Source organism: Phoenix dactylifera, chromosome 3, assembly GCF_051530095.1.
Source record: "Phoenix dactylifera cultivar Ajwa chromosome 3, Ajwa_hap1_PhDact_Kaust_v1.1, whole genome shotgun sequence".
NCBI lineage: Eukaryota > Viridiplantae > Streptophyta > Magnoliopsida > Arecales > Arecaceae > Phoenix > Phoenix dactylifera.
The window spans coordinates 1,925,343-1,939,460 of NC_143192.1; the positions used below are offsets into that span (position 1 = coordinate 1,925,343).

General features: G+C 36.5%; 1 protein-coding gene across 5 annotated transcripts in view; it reads left to right on the forward strand.

The window, feature by feature from the left end:
* The window catches only part of LOC103708681 (uncharacterized), a 29,001-nt gene that overhangs the window by 6,342 nt on the left and 8,541 nt on the right, over positions 1-14,118 (forward strand). For 4 of the 5 annotated variants that reach the window (XM_088717404.2, XM_026805258.4, XM_008793728.6 and 1 more), the window contains exons 2-9: positions 1,120-1,231; positions 4,826-4,938; positions 5,709-5,831; positions 5,930-6,138; positions 7,550-7,625; positions 10,558-10,644; positions 10,791-10,871; positions 10,980-11,012. In XM_088717404.2, the coding sequence (XP_088573530.2) occupies positions 1,120-1,231; positions 4,826-4,938; positions 5,709-5,831; positions 5,930-6,138; positions 7,550-7,625; positions 10,558-10,644; positions 10,791-10,871; positions 10,980-11,012 (834 nt within the window). The remainder of the gene's footprint in view (positions 1-1,119; positions 1,232-4,825; positions 4,939-5,708; positions 5,832-5,929; positions 6,139-7,549; positions 7,626-10,557; positions 10,645-10,790; positions 10,872-10,979; positions 11,013-14,118) is intronic. The other variant, XM_088717405.2, reaches the window with a different exon arrangement.

Here is a 14,118-nt window from a genome sequence, read left to right on the forward strand (position 1 = left end):
AGATAAAGCTCAATAAGGCTCGATGTCAAGATCTAGAGGCCAACCCTTTTTATTTCTCTTCCATAAAAAAGTCTTTCTCTTGTGCTGTAGCTAATCTGGCACATTATCTAAATAAGTGCACCAAGCATTTCATACTCAAAAAAAAAATTCAGACTTCATGAAAAAATGCATTTTGAATTCTTATTTATGTAGAACTTTTGCTTGATATATGCAGTATATACAGTGTGGAAGCAAGCAGAGTCTGATCGAGATGTTTAGAAGTTTGATGAGTTCTATATTAGATGGATTAAATGCTTGTCATGTATACATAAGCATGAACTCATTTCTCCTTAGTGGACCTCTCACAATGTTTAGGCCTTTCTTTTGCCTTCCCTGTGCCACTCTCATCTCATATATAAAATCCTAGGTGGAAACAACTACCCATTAGGAATCTTGCATAATATTTTCATATAGATGTCAATTATACTTATTTAGAATTGAGAGCATGCAGTCTCAAAAATCATATGATATGATTTAGCGTAACGCAATGTAAATCAACAAAAAACTACATGATGGATATATAATTAGTGAGACTACAAGACTTTTTGTTGCAGTATTTTTTTTTCTCTAAAAAAGCAATATATTATGAGTAGTATTGCTTCAACAAGGTGTGCAATAAAACCTTAACATGAGATGAGTTTGTTCATATTACATTAGTGAATCATCACAATGAACCCTAAATGAGGAAAAATTGAGAAGACCAATTATACAGGTAATTTCAAATAACCATCTCAATATATATATTTAAATTGGTATTTTTTTAAGAAAGCTAGAGATCAGCCACCATATAAAGACAAGTTTTTTGTCACAATGATTGGACATGCAAAGGTTTTTTGCTAAACTCTCCTTCTCCAATTTTGGACCATCACCTAGGCAAATGGCTCCTGATTTCTAATTTTTATTTCTTGGGGCCTAATATTTTTCTATGACAATGATTCTTTAACTTATTAGTAATTTTTATAGTACAAACCTATAAAATAACATGCCACGAGTAGTTTATGACATAGACCGTATTGTTTAAATGAATGATATGACATGACTAATTTACCTAATTAACATCCAACAATCCATTTCTTGCAGATAACAGGGCTAGGAACTCTCATAGTAACTCCTTTGATCGGCAATCTATCTGATAGATATGGCCGGAAAGCCTTGCTCGCCCTTCCTATGACGACTGCTATTATTCCCTTAGGTATGTACCATACTCTATATACTCTGAATAAAGGCTGATATAACTATAAAAGCATAATTAAAAATAATTGCTCAAAAAAAATTACTTTTGTTGGAAAGTAGATTCGATAATTCAAACTTTGTACTAGTATAAATTTTGTCTTGGAGACCATTGAAATACATAGAGTTGTCATACTGGTGACATGCAGTTGTTTCTAGGTTTTCTTTTATGATGAAAAAAAAGAAAAGAAAATGATGCTCTACTAAGAGATGTGCATATCTGCTATATCTCTCTTTTATTGAAGTATTAGATTATTATTGATGGGTAATATAGGATTTGCACACACCCCCAAACCTCGTTCTCTATCAAGAGACTTGAATTTTAAATCTTGCCTTCACTGATGTTGGGGGATTTTGGAGTCTTTTTGAGGAAGGCTTATCCTTTTGCACTGTAGCCCATTGGCAAATGAGACTCTCTCTTTAAAAAAAAAGGTATTAGATGAATCATAAAAAGTTAGGAATTTGGACATAAATGGCTCGGTTGTGGGTCTCACAAAAACCTACCAGTAGCTGCAGAGTACATCAAAGTTGAATTAGCATCCTATTATACTTCAGTTGAATATGATCAATAATATGGACTTTATTTTTTTGTTGCTAAAGAAGGCATGTAAAGAATGAATTAACAACAAGGGAAAGTCCTACCATAGATATTCTGAATCTTCAAACCCTCGAGAAGTCAGGATTTGAATAGATTTTTCAAAACCACCTTTTAGATTTCAGTAGCTTGATTAGATTGCACATTCAGTAAATGTCTACTTAATAGGAGTAGGAAACAGATTGAAAGCAAAAAAAAGTAAGCTAAGACATCACCAAATCATGAACATTTCTTTTGGAACAGATTTTTCTGGAGGATTGTTACATGCACTTTTTAAATTTCAATAAAAAGGATACTATTTGTCATTGTTACTTTCCAACACCATGAGGGGGTGCTTTGAAAATAAGAAGTTAAGATGCTTGAAGCATTAAAGAAGCAAACACACAGAACCTACCAATTGCAAAGGAGTTTAGATAGAAGTACTTTTACAACCACAAGGTATGCACCTAAAAGAATAGTGAGAAAAAGTGCTGCAACTACCCCACTATACTTGGTGGTTAAGATTGTAGAGAAATAACATCATCATGTATTAATAGTACTGTTTAAACACCTAAAATCAGTTCAGATAGAAATTAAAAATAATTAAGAAAACTTTAGTAGAGGTGGATAGCAATTTTTTGGGATGGAATAGACCTGTAGGCGATCGGTATAAACTAATAATAACAATTCAGACGGTTTCTCTACCAAAAAAATCATGCAACTTAGAAGAATGCTATAAAGTAATGATTTAGAAATTTGTACTTATAGGAATCTTACCATGTATATGTGATAAGAGGTTGCTAACCCTAATTATTTATAATATTTTGATATTATTAGTTTATAATTTTTAATTTTAAACTCTATGGAATGACATATGACTCTATATCTTGTTATATTCATCTTAATCTTCATGCCAACATGAAACCTAATATAAAAGTGAAGGTGATGGAGCCCCAAGTGGACCTTTTATTTTTTTTTTTGGCTTTGCTTACACCACACGACTTGAAAAAATGGTGGTTGCATGACCTATTGTCTTTTGAAGTCCAAAGTGCAAAGCAAAATGTAGACTTGAGATGGGCAACAAGATGTTCCATATGTCTCCTTGCCTTTATTTTCTTTGGCCTAGAGACAAGCAAGGATTAAAAAAAAAAGTCAAAAGAAATGATATTGACTCCTTTTTAAAGTTTATCCCTTGAGCAAGGAAGATCTTTGAGATCATATGTGCTGGCCATTTGTGTCATCCCTTTCTCCTTTTAAACCTTTTATCTTTAGTTCCTTTTTTCTTTGCTTGTTCTCTCCGCCATTGAGAATGCAGCAAACTTCGACAAAGAAAGATTCCAAGGAAGGCACGAAGAAATGTTGATAATGTGATTGTGGAAGCACAAAAATTAAAGGCTTAATGATGTATGTATACATGTCGAGCAAGGTTCAACTATAAAGCCCATTCTAATATTGCAAGTTAATTATCATTATAAATTAAACAATAGTTACTGTTTGTCCTGATTTCCCTGGACTAGGGATAGTTAGAAACAAAATGATGACTTGTATAAGATCCAACTTAACCCAATTAGTCAATTTTTAGGACCTGTTTCCTTAATCCCCCAATCCAATTAATACATTCTCGAGTGCGATTCTAATCAAGTTTAGGGGGAATTCAAAAGTAGCTGGGATTTGTGTTATTACCGCCCTCGACCAGTTGATGCAGTCCTCTGCATGGAAATGCTCCCATTTGAAAGCAACTTCATGCAGCAGAGCCAGCTAAATAACCAACATTTTTCAAGCTTGTTCAATAAGTAAAAAAGATCCAATCTTAAGATTTTTCTTTATATTTTAATTTGAGCATTATGATGGTAATGTATTGTTAAGGTTTGAAAGCTCTCCAAAGGATAAACCCTTAGGCAAATAAGGCCCACTAGTAGATCTAACGGCTATTGGCAGATCAAATCTTGAGCTGCTTCTCAAAACCTGGCTTATAAATGAGCTGAGCTTGTACAATGTAGTAGTACACTAACTAGCTCAAGAAAATACTTGTGACCAAGCTTGTTCAAGTGTATTAAATTGAGGGCCTGTTTGGTTGTCCATAACTGGTCATTCAAACAAAACTTGGCTTGCAAGAGTCCAATTTAGGCATTCTTTTGGTTCGAAGTAGAGTTGGAGTGAGTGAATTCAGTAAACTCAAACCCGACTCAAAAAATAGAACAGGTTCAATTTTAAAACCTAACCCGGCCTTACGGGTCCTTCAAAATGAGTCGGGTCGGGACAGGGGTCAATCCGACCCATTTGCTGCCTTAAGTAGAGGTGAAGTGAGTGAGTGTAAGAAGAAATAGCTCGAAGTAATTTTGGTCCATCCACTTCAACAAAGTGGGCTCCCACTCAGCCCACTTGTACCAAACTAAAAAGGCCATGCTTGGCTTGGCTTGGTCTATTTTTTTTAATTTAAGCCGAAGAGTGGATAAGCTTGGTCTAACTAGTTTTGCAGCCATAATTGATGCCTTCATGGAATAAGCCAAATGTCTTCTCACTTATGTTAACCGCTAAACCCGTGGAGGCAAACACCCGTGGTTGCAACACGTAAAAGCCCATTGGTTGTATTCAAAGATTTATAATTGCTAAAATAATTCTAGTTTCATGGTCATGAAGTTGCATTTATCTTTGTCAAATGCATAGCAAAAGGCCTTTCATCCTTTTGAAATGTGAATGTTTGCTTTGAGGAATCATGTAGGTGATATGAGCAGTCACTTTGATGCATCTCTACAGCTTTTACTTATATTGTCACAAAGTTTTTAAAATATGCAAAAATTTAAATTTGTTCTTCTTATTTTTTGAGAGAATGGACAGAGATCCACTTTAATTCTATTCACCACATCTAGATTTCTTCGGTTGCTAAGTAGATTGTGTAATTATGGAGGAAAACTCGAGTTCACTAAAAGTTAAATTTTATATTACTAAGGATTATTATCCATTGTCTCATTATTTTTGCAGCTATATTGGCTTATGATCGGTCGAGAGCTTACTTCTATACTTACTACATCATCAAGATGCTTACCGGCATGTTTTGCGAAGGCAGCATGCAATGTCTTTCACTTGCATATGTGGTAACTACTCATACCACCATACCATTAATATAACAATACATTAACAATCGAATAAGTTAGTTTCAATATATTATTATATTCTAACAAAAGCATGCATAGAACAATAAATTATTATTAACAATATGTTCGTACATACTACAATACATTAATGATGAAGCTAGTTTCAATAATATTTGCTTCATTGCCTCGAGATGTACCGGACTTTTCTCAACATGAGAATCAAAATTAATCATTGTTGATGGTTCCCAAGAATGTATATCCTCGAAATGGAGAAAATATCCCTAACTCTAATGCCTAACAATCGAAGATGATATAGTTCATTATAGCGAAGGTAACCACAAACTAAAGTGAAAAAGAAAAATTAATGCTAAATGCATTGATGAGCCGGCTGCATAATTTAGTAAATGCCTAAGCTAGCGCGACATATGGTCTACCAATTGTTTCGATTCAATGTTAAGAAGTGAAAACTAAGACAGCAAATCATCAACAATTTAACCTAAAAATCAAACTTATAAAGGAATTAGATCAAGAAAGCATATATGCACGCTTGTTATTCTTGGTCCAAACCAGGCATGGGCTATTGGCTTCATGTCTCGCGGAGTCCGCATACTGTCGTAAAATATTTTATATGCGGCACCGAGCGGGCATGGCCGTTACGTACACATCGGATTTCCAACACCAATCTCAACGTCATCGATTCAGCGTTCTTGATTTTGGAACACGAACTCCAAAGCCATCGGTGACATGCGTTACGTCTCCCTGTGGCGCAGGCGGACAAGGTCGGCGAGCGGCGGCGAGCGACGGCGTTCGGCGTGTTCTCCGGCGTCTCCGCCGCCGGGTTCGTCTCCGGCACCCTCTCCGCCCGCTTCCTCTCCACCTCGTCCACCTTCCAGGTCTCTCTCTCTCTCTATTCTTTTCTTCTTCTCCCTCTCCTTCTGTCCCCTTCTCTTCGTCACCCTCTCCCTTTCTTCTCCTCCTCCTCTGCCTCCAGGTTTCCGCCATCGTCGCCGTCATCGCGGCGGTCTATATGAGGCTCTTCCTGGTCGAGACGGACCGCGGAGTGGCCGGCGGCGGCGGCGAGGAGGAGGCCTCCCAGCCTCTCTGTTCCACTCCGTCTTCGGACGGCGAATCGTCTCCAAGACTGCCGGCGCTGCCGAAGCTGCCGTCTCTGGAGGACATGATCGGCCTTGTGCGGGGCAGGTATTTCGATTCTTGTTTTGATTTTGATTTGATTTTTTGCTTTGTTTGCTGTTAGTCGAGATCAATCCTCGGGCCCACATTTTTGGATTCTTGATTCTATTTGGTTTGATTGACTTTGTCTTTCTTGGATGGGTTGGAATTGGGAACCGCGTGGAGTAAATAATAAGCTGTTCCCTAATCTCAATCTTGACTCAAATGGTTGAGGTCTGCTGTTCTCTTTATATTTCATGGAATTGTCTTGCTCAAGTGCATGGCGATCGGCTTGCAACAGAAGGGATAGCAGAGAAAGTTCTGATTATGTCTGCAAGATATTTGTGTTTTTTTCTTTTGATATGTTATGAGAAAGACATTAATTTTTAAATTAATAAAATGCTATCTAGTGATATCTTGGTGCAGCTGGAAAATTTTACTTTCCATCCTTAACTTTTGTCCCCATAAACTTGTTCTAGCTCATGGAAAAATTTAAACTTCTGGTATATATGCTTACTATTGGGATTATTTTCCTTCACTTGATCTTGTTTACAAACTCCTCTTCACCTATGTCCTGTAGGTGTTACACACATGTTCTTTTTTCCTTTTTTGGAACCTAGCTTTCCATATATTTTCTTCATTTTGGAGGAAAAGAATTTATGTGACTATCCTTGCAAATCTTATCTGTGCAGAGTTGACTTTATGCATGAAATTATGATAAGCTCAAGTTTGTGAACTTGAATTATCTTACTCTCAGTCCACCATTAACTCCTGCATTAAATTTCTTACCAAAGCAATTGAGGAGCATACATGAAACATATAAGACTGCTTGGTGGCAAGGAAACCTACCTTATTTTCTACACTGTATAGATGAATAGAGAAGAAGGCAAGGTTTGATATGGTGAGTGTATCAAATTGAGGCGCAAAGTATATGATAAAGAGAATATATAACATGATCCCAATTTTGGTACGGAAAAGAATGGGCTGGAAAAATTGTTTTGTTTTGAAATGTGTTTTCTTTTTAAATAAAAATCTCCCTTTTTAATCTTTTTCTCAGAAAATTCAGCTTCGACTTTGACAATAATGAGACCTCAAATTGTGATGGCTAAGTATACAAGATGAAGTACCGAATGGTGTCCTTACATACATGTACCTTTTCTTGTTGTTTTTTTACTCTTGTATGGTTAAGTGTAAGTGATTTTTCTTACAGACCTTTATTCTGGTAGAGAGGGGAACCCTAGCATGGCAATTCCTTGAAAGCTTATTAATAGAAAGGACATGGAGCATCATTGTGTTTTAATACATAAGTCCTTCATTTGAAATATATGTATTGATTCATTATTTCACAAGCTGAAACGTGTGCATTTCCATACCAAATAGACTCAACTTCTGACTGATGTTTTTACTGGATGATTCTCAAATTTGCTGCCTTATCATGCAGCTCGACCCTGTCAAGAGCAGCAGTTGTTGTATTTTTCAACAGTTTTGCTGAAAGCGGTGTTCAGAGTGCACTATTGGTACCTTTCATCCTCTACTAATTTGAGATTGTTTTCCTATTTGCTTTGCCCGCAATAAATTGTTGTTACTTAGAAGTCTGCAATTGTCTTATTCTTTTGTTAACCTTGTGTTGTTACTAGAAATCTGCAATTGTCTTATTCTTTTGTTAAACTTGTATTGTTCTTTTGTTAATTAAAAGTATGTAGATACAAAGGAATAAAATGATCAAAGTTTTAAAAAATTCAAGATAGTTGGAAGCAAGTATCTATAGAGCAGAGTTTGAAATAAAATACTTTTTTAAAATATTGTGTTGATTTCTGAATTTACCTCTCATGCAATTATAGTGTATATTTCATAGTTATTGAATAGCCTATGCAACTCCAGTGATAGACCTAGCCTATTGCTTGGGAGGTTTCCCAAGTCAGCAAGATGATCGCCAACATGCCTTTCCTAGGTGACCTACAACATTTATGTGACGTCTAAAGATAAGGCATAGGTGTTCATGTGTTCCTGCCTCTTGGTAGCAAGAAACTTTTATCTAGAATGCTATGCCTGCCAAAGACTCAAGTCCCAACAGGACATCCTGTAGGTTACTTGGACGGGGTACTATCCCAAATGTTGGGAGAGGACCATCCCGCCATTGTCCTAGCATCTTGATTGGTACGTCTTGGGACATCCCTTGTCCCAAGTGTTGGGACAGGACGGGACGGTGGCATGTCCTGTTCCATGAAAAAACTGGGACAACCCCATCCCACGGAATTTAAAACCTTGATGCCTGCTTTGGTATCTCCTAGGAAACTAGCTCCCACACCATCTTTTTATTGAAAATTTATATTTAAGTTATCTGCTTCCACAAGCTGCATCTAAATTTGCTTTTGGCAAATGTCTTACAATTTACCCTATTGTGCTAAACAGCTATTTTGCTCAAAATTTTTTTGAATTGCATAGCACAAGAACCAAGAAGTCAGCAGTTTCTGATCACTGGCTATAACTCTTAGCCTCTTTTATAACAGGTGAACATTAAACATTTTGGTTCCTCCTAGGCAGTCCATTGAAGAGTTATGGGAAAACTTCAATTGCCTTTAACAATCACATGGTCGGCGTGATAACTCGAATTAAAAATGAAGACGATGGTGTGGAACTATGAAAAATTATATTCTTTCTTCATTAAACTTATTACAACCAAAATCAAGCAAAACTAGTGCCCCTTAGGTTATTGAAGGTTTCTTAGATTTTAGATGACTGATAATGAGATATTCGTGATTTGAGGCTTTAATTTAATGAAGGTTTCTTAGATTTTCGATGACTGATAATGCAATATTCGTGATTTGAGGCTTTAATTTAATGATGCCACTGCTTTACACACTTTTTGAATAAAACATTTTTAATGCTTATGTCAACAAGGAGTCATTTTATGGTTAAAGGGCCTTCTTCAAACATGTGTATCATTTTACAATTCCCAACAATTTTTACCCCAATGTCCCTCTTCCCTCTCTCTTTCCGTTCTTTTCCTCTCTCTCACAAAAATTATCTTCATTACCACTCAGTAAGCTTCAGTTGGAGTACATGTTCAAGGTGGTTCCATGATTTCCTTGACCATAAATTGGTCAAATGACGGTACACCTGTGCTTATATACCCTCTTATAAATAAGTGGTAACCACTATAATGTCCCTCTCCAAAAGGGAAGTAGTTGGATATTGTTGCTTCCAAGTTCGATGTCCTACTGTTCTGCTAATTATCCTCCAAATGACTCACTGCACTTCTTCCCAATCATGCAAAGTTACTTTACTGTGAAAATCTTGGGTTCTTTAGTCCGCAATCCAATTAACTTGATACAATTAGAAAATCCTTTGGTTGTTTTCTGTCGAAGAAGCTTTTTTTTATTAATTAATCTCTGTTCTCCAAATAAAGTGTCACAGCAGGACCTCCAGCATCTTAAGGACACCCAGAATAAAATGATAGTATGATGGCCTATTTTCCCATGACAAATTTAGTCAACTAAATCATATAATATGTAAGAGGACCGCTCTTCCAAATAGGGAACATCTACTTTCTCTAAGATTTTGGTAGTTAACAAGAACCAACTAAGAAAAATTTGCGAATTTATGATAAATTGAAGGCCCCACCTTATCTCCTCATGACCATTTTTTTTTGGCAAGCTAACTGTTGATATTTGGCGGTTTGGTGAACTTGGGTTGATAAGCATAATCTAAGGCTTGAGAAGAGTTTAAGACAGCAACTTTCAGAGTTAATTCAAAATTGCACCTCAAGATAGCCATGCTGCATTTATGGGCAATTCATTATAAGTAGGTTTACCATCCTTAAATGTCAGTGTTTTCCTATGATATAATTGCAAGAGTAAATTGAGACTGAGCTTTGCTTTACTTTCACCTCTTTAACTTTTTTTTTATGTTGATGGGTGTAAAACCAAGCTTCTCATATATATTTCACTAATTACTGTTTTGTTTTTTTGATAGATACACTAATTACTGTTTTAACTGTATGCCAACCTACTCATCAACATGAGCAACTGAAGTGAAAGCCTAATGCACGTGCTTGTGGGATTTCTGTAAATGAATCATATGATCTATACACCTTAAGGATAAAAGGCCAACTTCTGATACCCTAACAAAAATGTTGAACTATAATTTAAACCATATTTATATAACTGATTTATAAAAGAATAGATATCCCGATAAACTTTAGTCTGCTTTTCAACTTGATGGAAACAAAGTCTAAGCTTTCGAACAGCTCAACTTTCTAACAATTAAAATGAATGTATATTTGCATCTGCAGTTTTTTCCCATATATTTTTCAACTTTATTTTGAGAGTACTTTTACAAATCAGGGACTTATGCATCTGCATATTCCTTCATGTATAAACTTTAATTTCTGCATGCCTGTCTTGAAGGTTCTGATTACTTATCAGTTTTTACTTGATATCAACACAGTACTTCCTAAAAGCACAGTTTCAGTTCAGCAAAGATCAATTTGCTGATCTGTTGCTGATCATCGGGATTGCAGGAGCTTTCTCGCAGGTACGATTTTTCTGTGATGGTGCTTGACACTGTTTGCTTGTATAATATCTGTAAACTTTCACAGTTACTCATGTGCATGCATTTCTATGTGCATGTACAAGCATGTAACTAGAAATAGTTTCAACTAAGAATGTCTGGTCTTGCAGCTACTCCTGATGCACTTACTAATTCCTACTTTGGATGAGGAGAAACTCCTTAACATAGGGCTCCTAGCAAGCTGTGCACATGTAACTTTCTTTTAGTTTTGATCATTCTCTTTCATATTTGATTTTTTGTACTAATCAACCTTTTATTACTTAATTCTGACTTGCTGAAATTTTCTCAAAATTCTGCAGCTTTTTCTTTATAGCATTGCATGGTCATATTGGGTAAGTTTTTCTCTCAGCCTGCTAATTTGTGTGGGCATCTTTCTCTTAAACTGTTTGTCTAATCGTAATGGTTATTTATATTTAACTATCCATTTCTTCTAAAGTCTATTAATATATGTTCGGACCCATGTATTCATCTGCACATCTATATATATCGATACATAAACACATAAGAATGGTCATGGATAATTGTAACGTGTGTTTTTCTTCTAATTCTAGATGTCCATCTGTCAATATCTCTGCTATAACTAATATTTGTTTTTTCTTATAATTTTTATATGATATATTCACACAAGAAAGTCAGTGCTCTAATAAGTTGTGTTAAGAGATAATTCATCTCATCTTTACACTGCTTCAACAGAGATGACTTTGAAACAACTTCATTGATAGTACATAGAGCTAATCATAGGCTTGACGGCCCGTCCTTCTCGCCTAATCCAGCCCAAAATTTGGAGGGGCTTGGACGCTAAAAATAGGCCTATGGGATAGGGCTCGGCAAAAAAAAGGCCCGATCTGAAAATCAGGATGGGCCAGAAAAATAAAAGATTGGCCCGGCCCAGCCCGCCCCGAGATAATTATACATATTTAATATATATTTTATATGTTAATTAGATTAACTAACTATATATTATAATAATAAAATCTTATACTATATGTTAATGAATACGTCAATATCGAGTCTATTGGATGGGCCTAGTACTCACCTTTCAAGATTGGACCGGGCCTGGACAAAAAATAGAGACTCGATATTTGGGTTGAGTCGGGCCAAGCCTGGTTATAAACATTGGGCCTATTTTCTACTGTATAGCCTGGTCAGACATTTGATCATCTCTAATAGTACATTTCATTTAAGACAATGCTGATTTTCTTTTGTAATACTAGCTATGGGGTATGTGGTAGTGGTGCAATTAGTGTCTACTGTGCTGGTAGCGGGCTCTGGACCGGTTGCCCGGGGCATGGGTCGGTACGGACCCATATTGTGTCGGGCCTATATCGACATAGTAGAAGAGGTGGGAGAGAGGGAGAACGGAAGAGAGAAAAAGAAAGAAGGGGGAGGCTAGTGGAGGTTGGAAAGCCGCCACACGGAGGAGGCCGGGGAGCTGTCGGGGAAAAGGCCGAGGAGGGGCTTTGCCTCCTTCGTGCTGCGACTCCTTGGCCTTCGCCTCCTCCACGCGGTGGCTCCCTAGCCTCCGCCGGCCGGCCTCCATCTTCCTCTCTCTTTCTTCCTCTTCCTCTCCCTCTCTCTTCCTCCTCTCTCTTTTTCTTTTTTTTCTTCTCCTTCTCCTCCGTCGCCGGTCTTGTTTTTGTTGCCGAAACCGTCCCGATCTGCCGCCGGTATGGCTCAAGATGCCCCAAACTGGGCGGGTCAAGACGGTTCCGCCGACCATGGGTGCAATCCACAATTGAGGAAAAAGAGGAGGGAGGAATAGATATGTTTTAAAGAGAATTCAATTTGTTTGGGAGTTTTATAGGGCTAGAATGGGCTCCGGCCAGCCCGATGCCTATTGGATTGGACCGATTTTGGGTTGGGCCCGAAAGAGTTCAGACCGAGTTTGGGCTTAAATGTATAGCGCATCCCATTTATTTTTTGGGCCGGTCTCGGGTATGTCATTGGCCCGGCCCTAGCCCGAGCTCGAACAAGGCCTGAAATAGAGCCCAATTGTAGGCCTAAATCAATTTATTTTTCTATATTGTTATTTAGAGAGAATAATGAAGAAGTAAATGACAAATTAAAATGTGTTTAGCTGAGAATAATATATCATGTATCATTTACTTGTGTTATAGATGAGAGCCTATTTTTTAATTAGCTTATTTATTTGTGAATCAATATTATGAAATATTAAACTTCAATTAGATTTGGGACAGACCTATTTTTGGCCCAAACGGATATTTCGGGTTGAACTCAGGCCTAGGCTCGGGCCTAAATTATCCAAAATTTTTTGGGCCTAAGCCCGGACCGAAGCCTAAAAAATAATTTGGGTCGGGTTCGGATAGAGGCATGGCCCGACCCGGCCCATTTCCAGCCGTAGAGTTTTAAGGGAGGGGTTGATCTGATTGGTAAAGAATGTACTTAAATTTTGACAGTTAACGTAGGGGAGAGAGTGAGTGACATAATAATGTATTACTTAAGATAAGTGAGAGTGTTTTGAAATGTTTCCTCATTCCAAAACCATCATTTTTGTATATAGTATAGATAATATGGAGTCAAATTTACCTAGGGTAAAAGCTAACAAGGGTCAAGATCAACATATCAACTTTTTCATCATTCAAAACTCAAGTATCAATTCTAGCTTTTTTAGAACTATGCCTTGATTGGCTAGAGTCATTTTTATCCTAGAGTTATTCAATTTCCGGTGTACACTCTAGATGAATTCCTATAGTGAATTAGATAAACACAAACTAGTATCAGTGCTTCAAAGCTAACTACAGATGTTAAAATCTAGGAAGCACAAATACTTCAAATCACATGCTATGTCCATATTTGTATCCATATCAAATAGTGATACTCGTTGGATACTTCTCGGATTCATGTTCGGTACTTGTGCTAAATATCCATTTTTTAAAGATTAAAAAACACTCTGGATTTTGGGATATACTTTCGATACTTTCCCAATACCTCCACAAATGAGGGGGAGAGTCAATTTATAGTCTATTAATATTAGTATTTAGACATAAATTATGGATTGTGGTCAATGAGATTTTACTAATGGTGAATTTGTAAAAGTTAATGATACAGTACAAAATACAAAGTATGGGCTATTTTATTTTGATAGCCTATTATGCTTGGTCAATGTTCTATATATAGCACTCGTGTTTGTCTATATGCATAAAATAAATGCATGCATGCTTGCCTACATACATATATACATATCTATATGTTTCTCAATATATTCTAGTTGCACGACATCCTACATTTTTAAGATTTGCTATATTGACATATTTGTATCCTATATCTGTGTCCGTGCTTCATAGGCTAAAATGTTGTACATTGTCTGGGCTTAAGATTCATTATTTGTCTAAAATTGTCATCTTTTCATTCAAGAAATCTAAAGCTTCTTGTAATTTTTTAAAATAATTTAATAATATATTATAGAAATAGATGCAT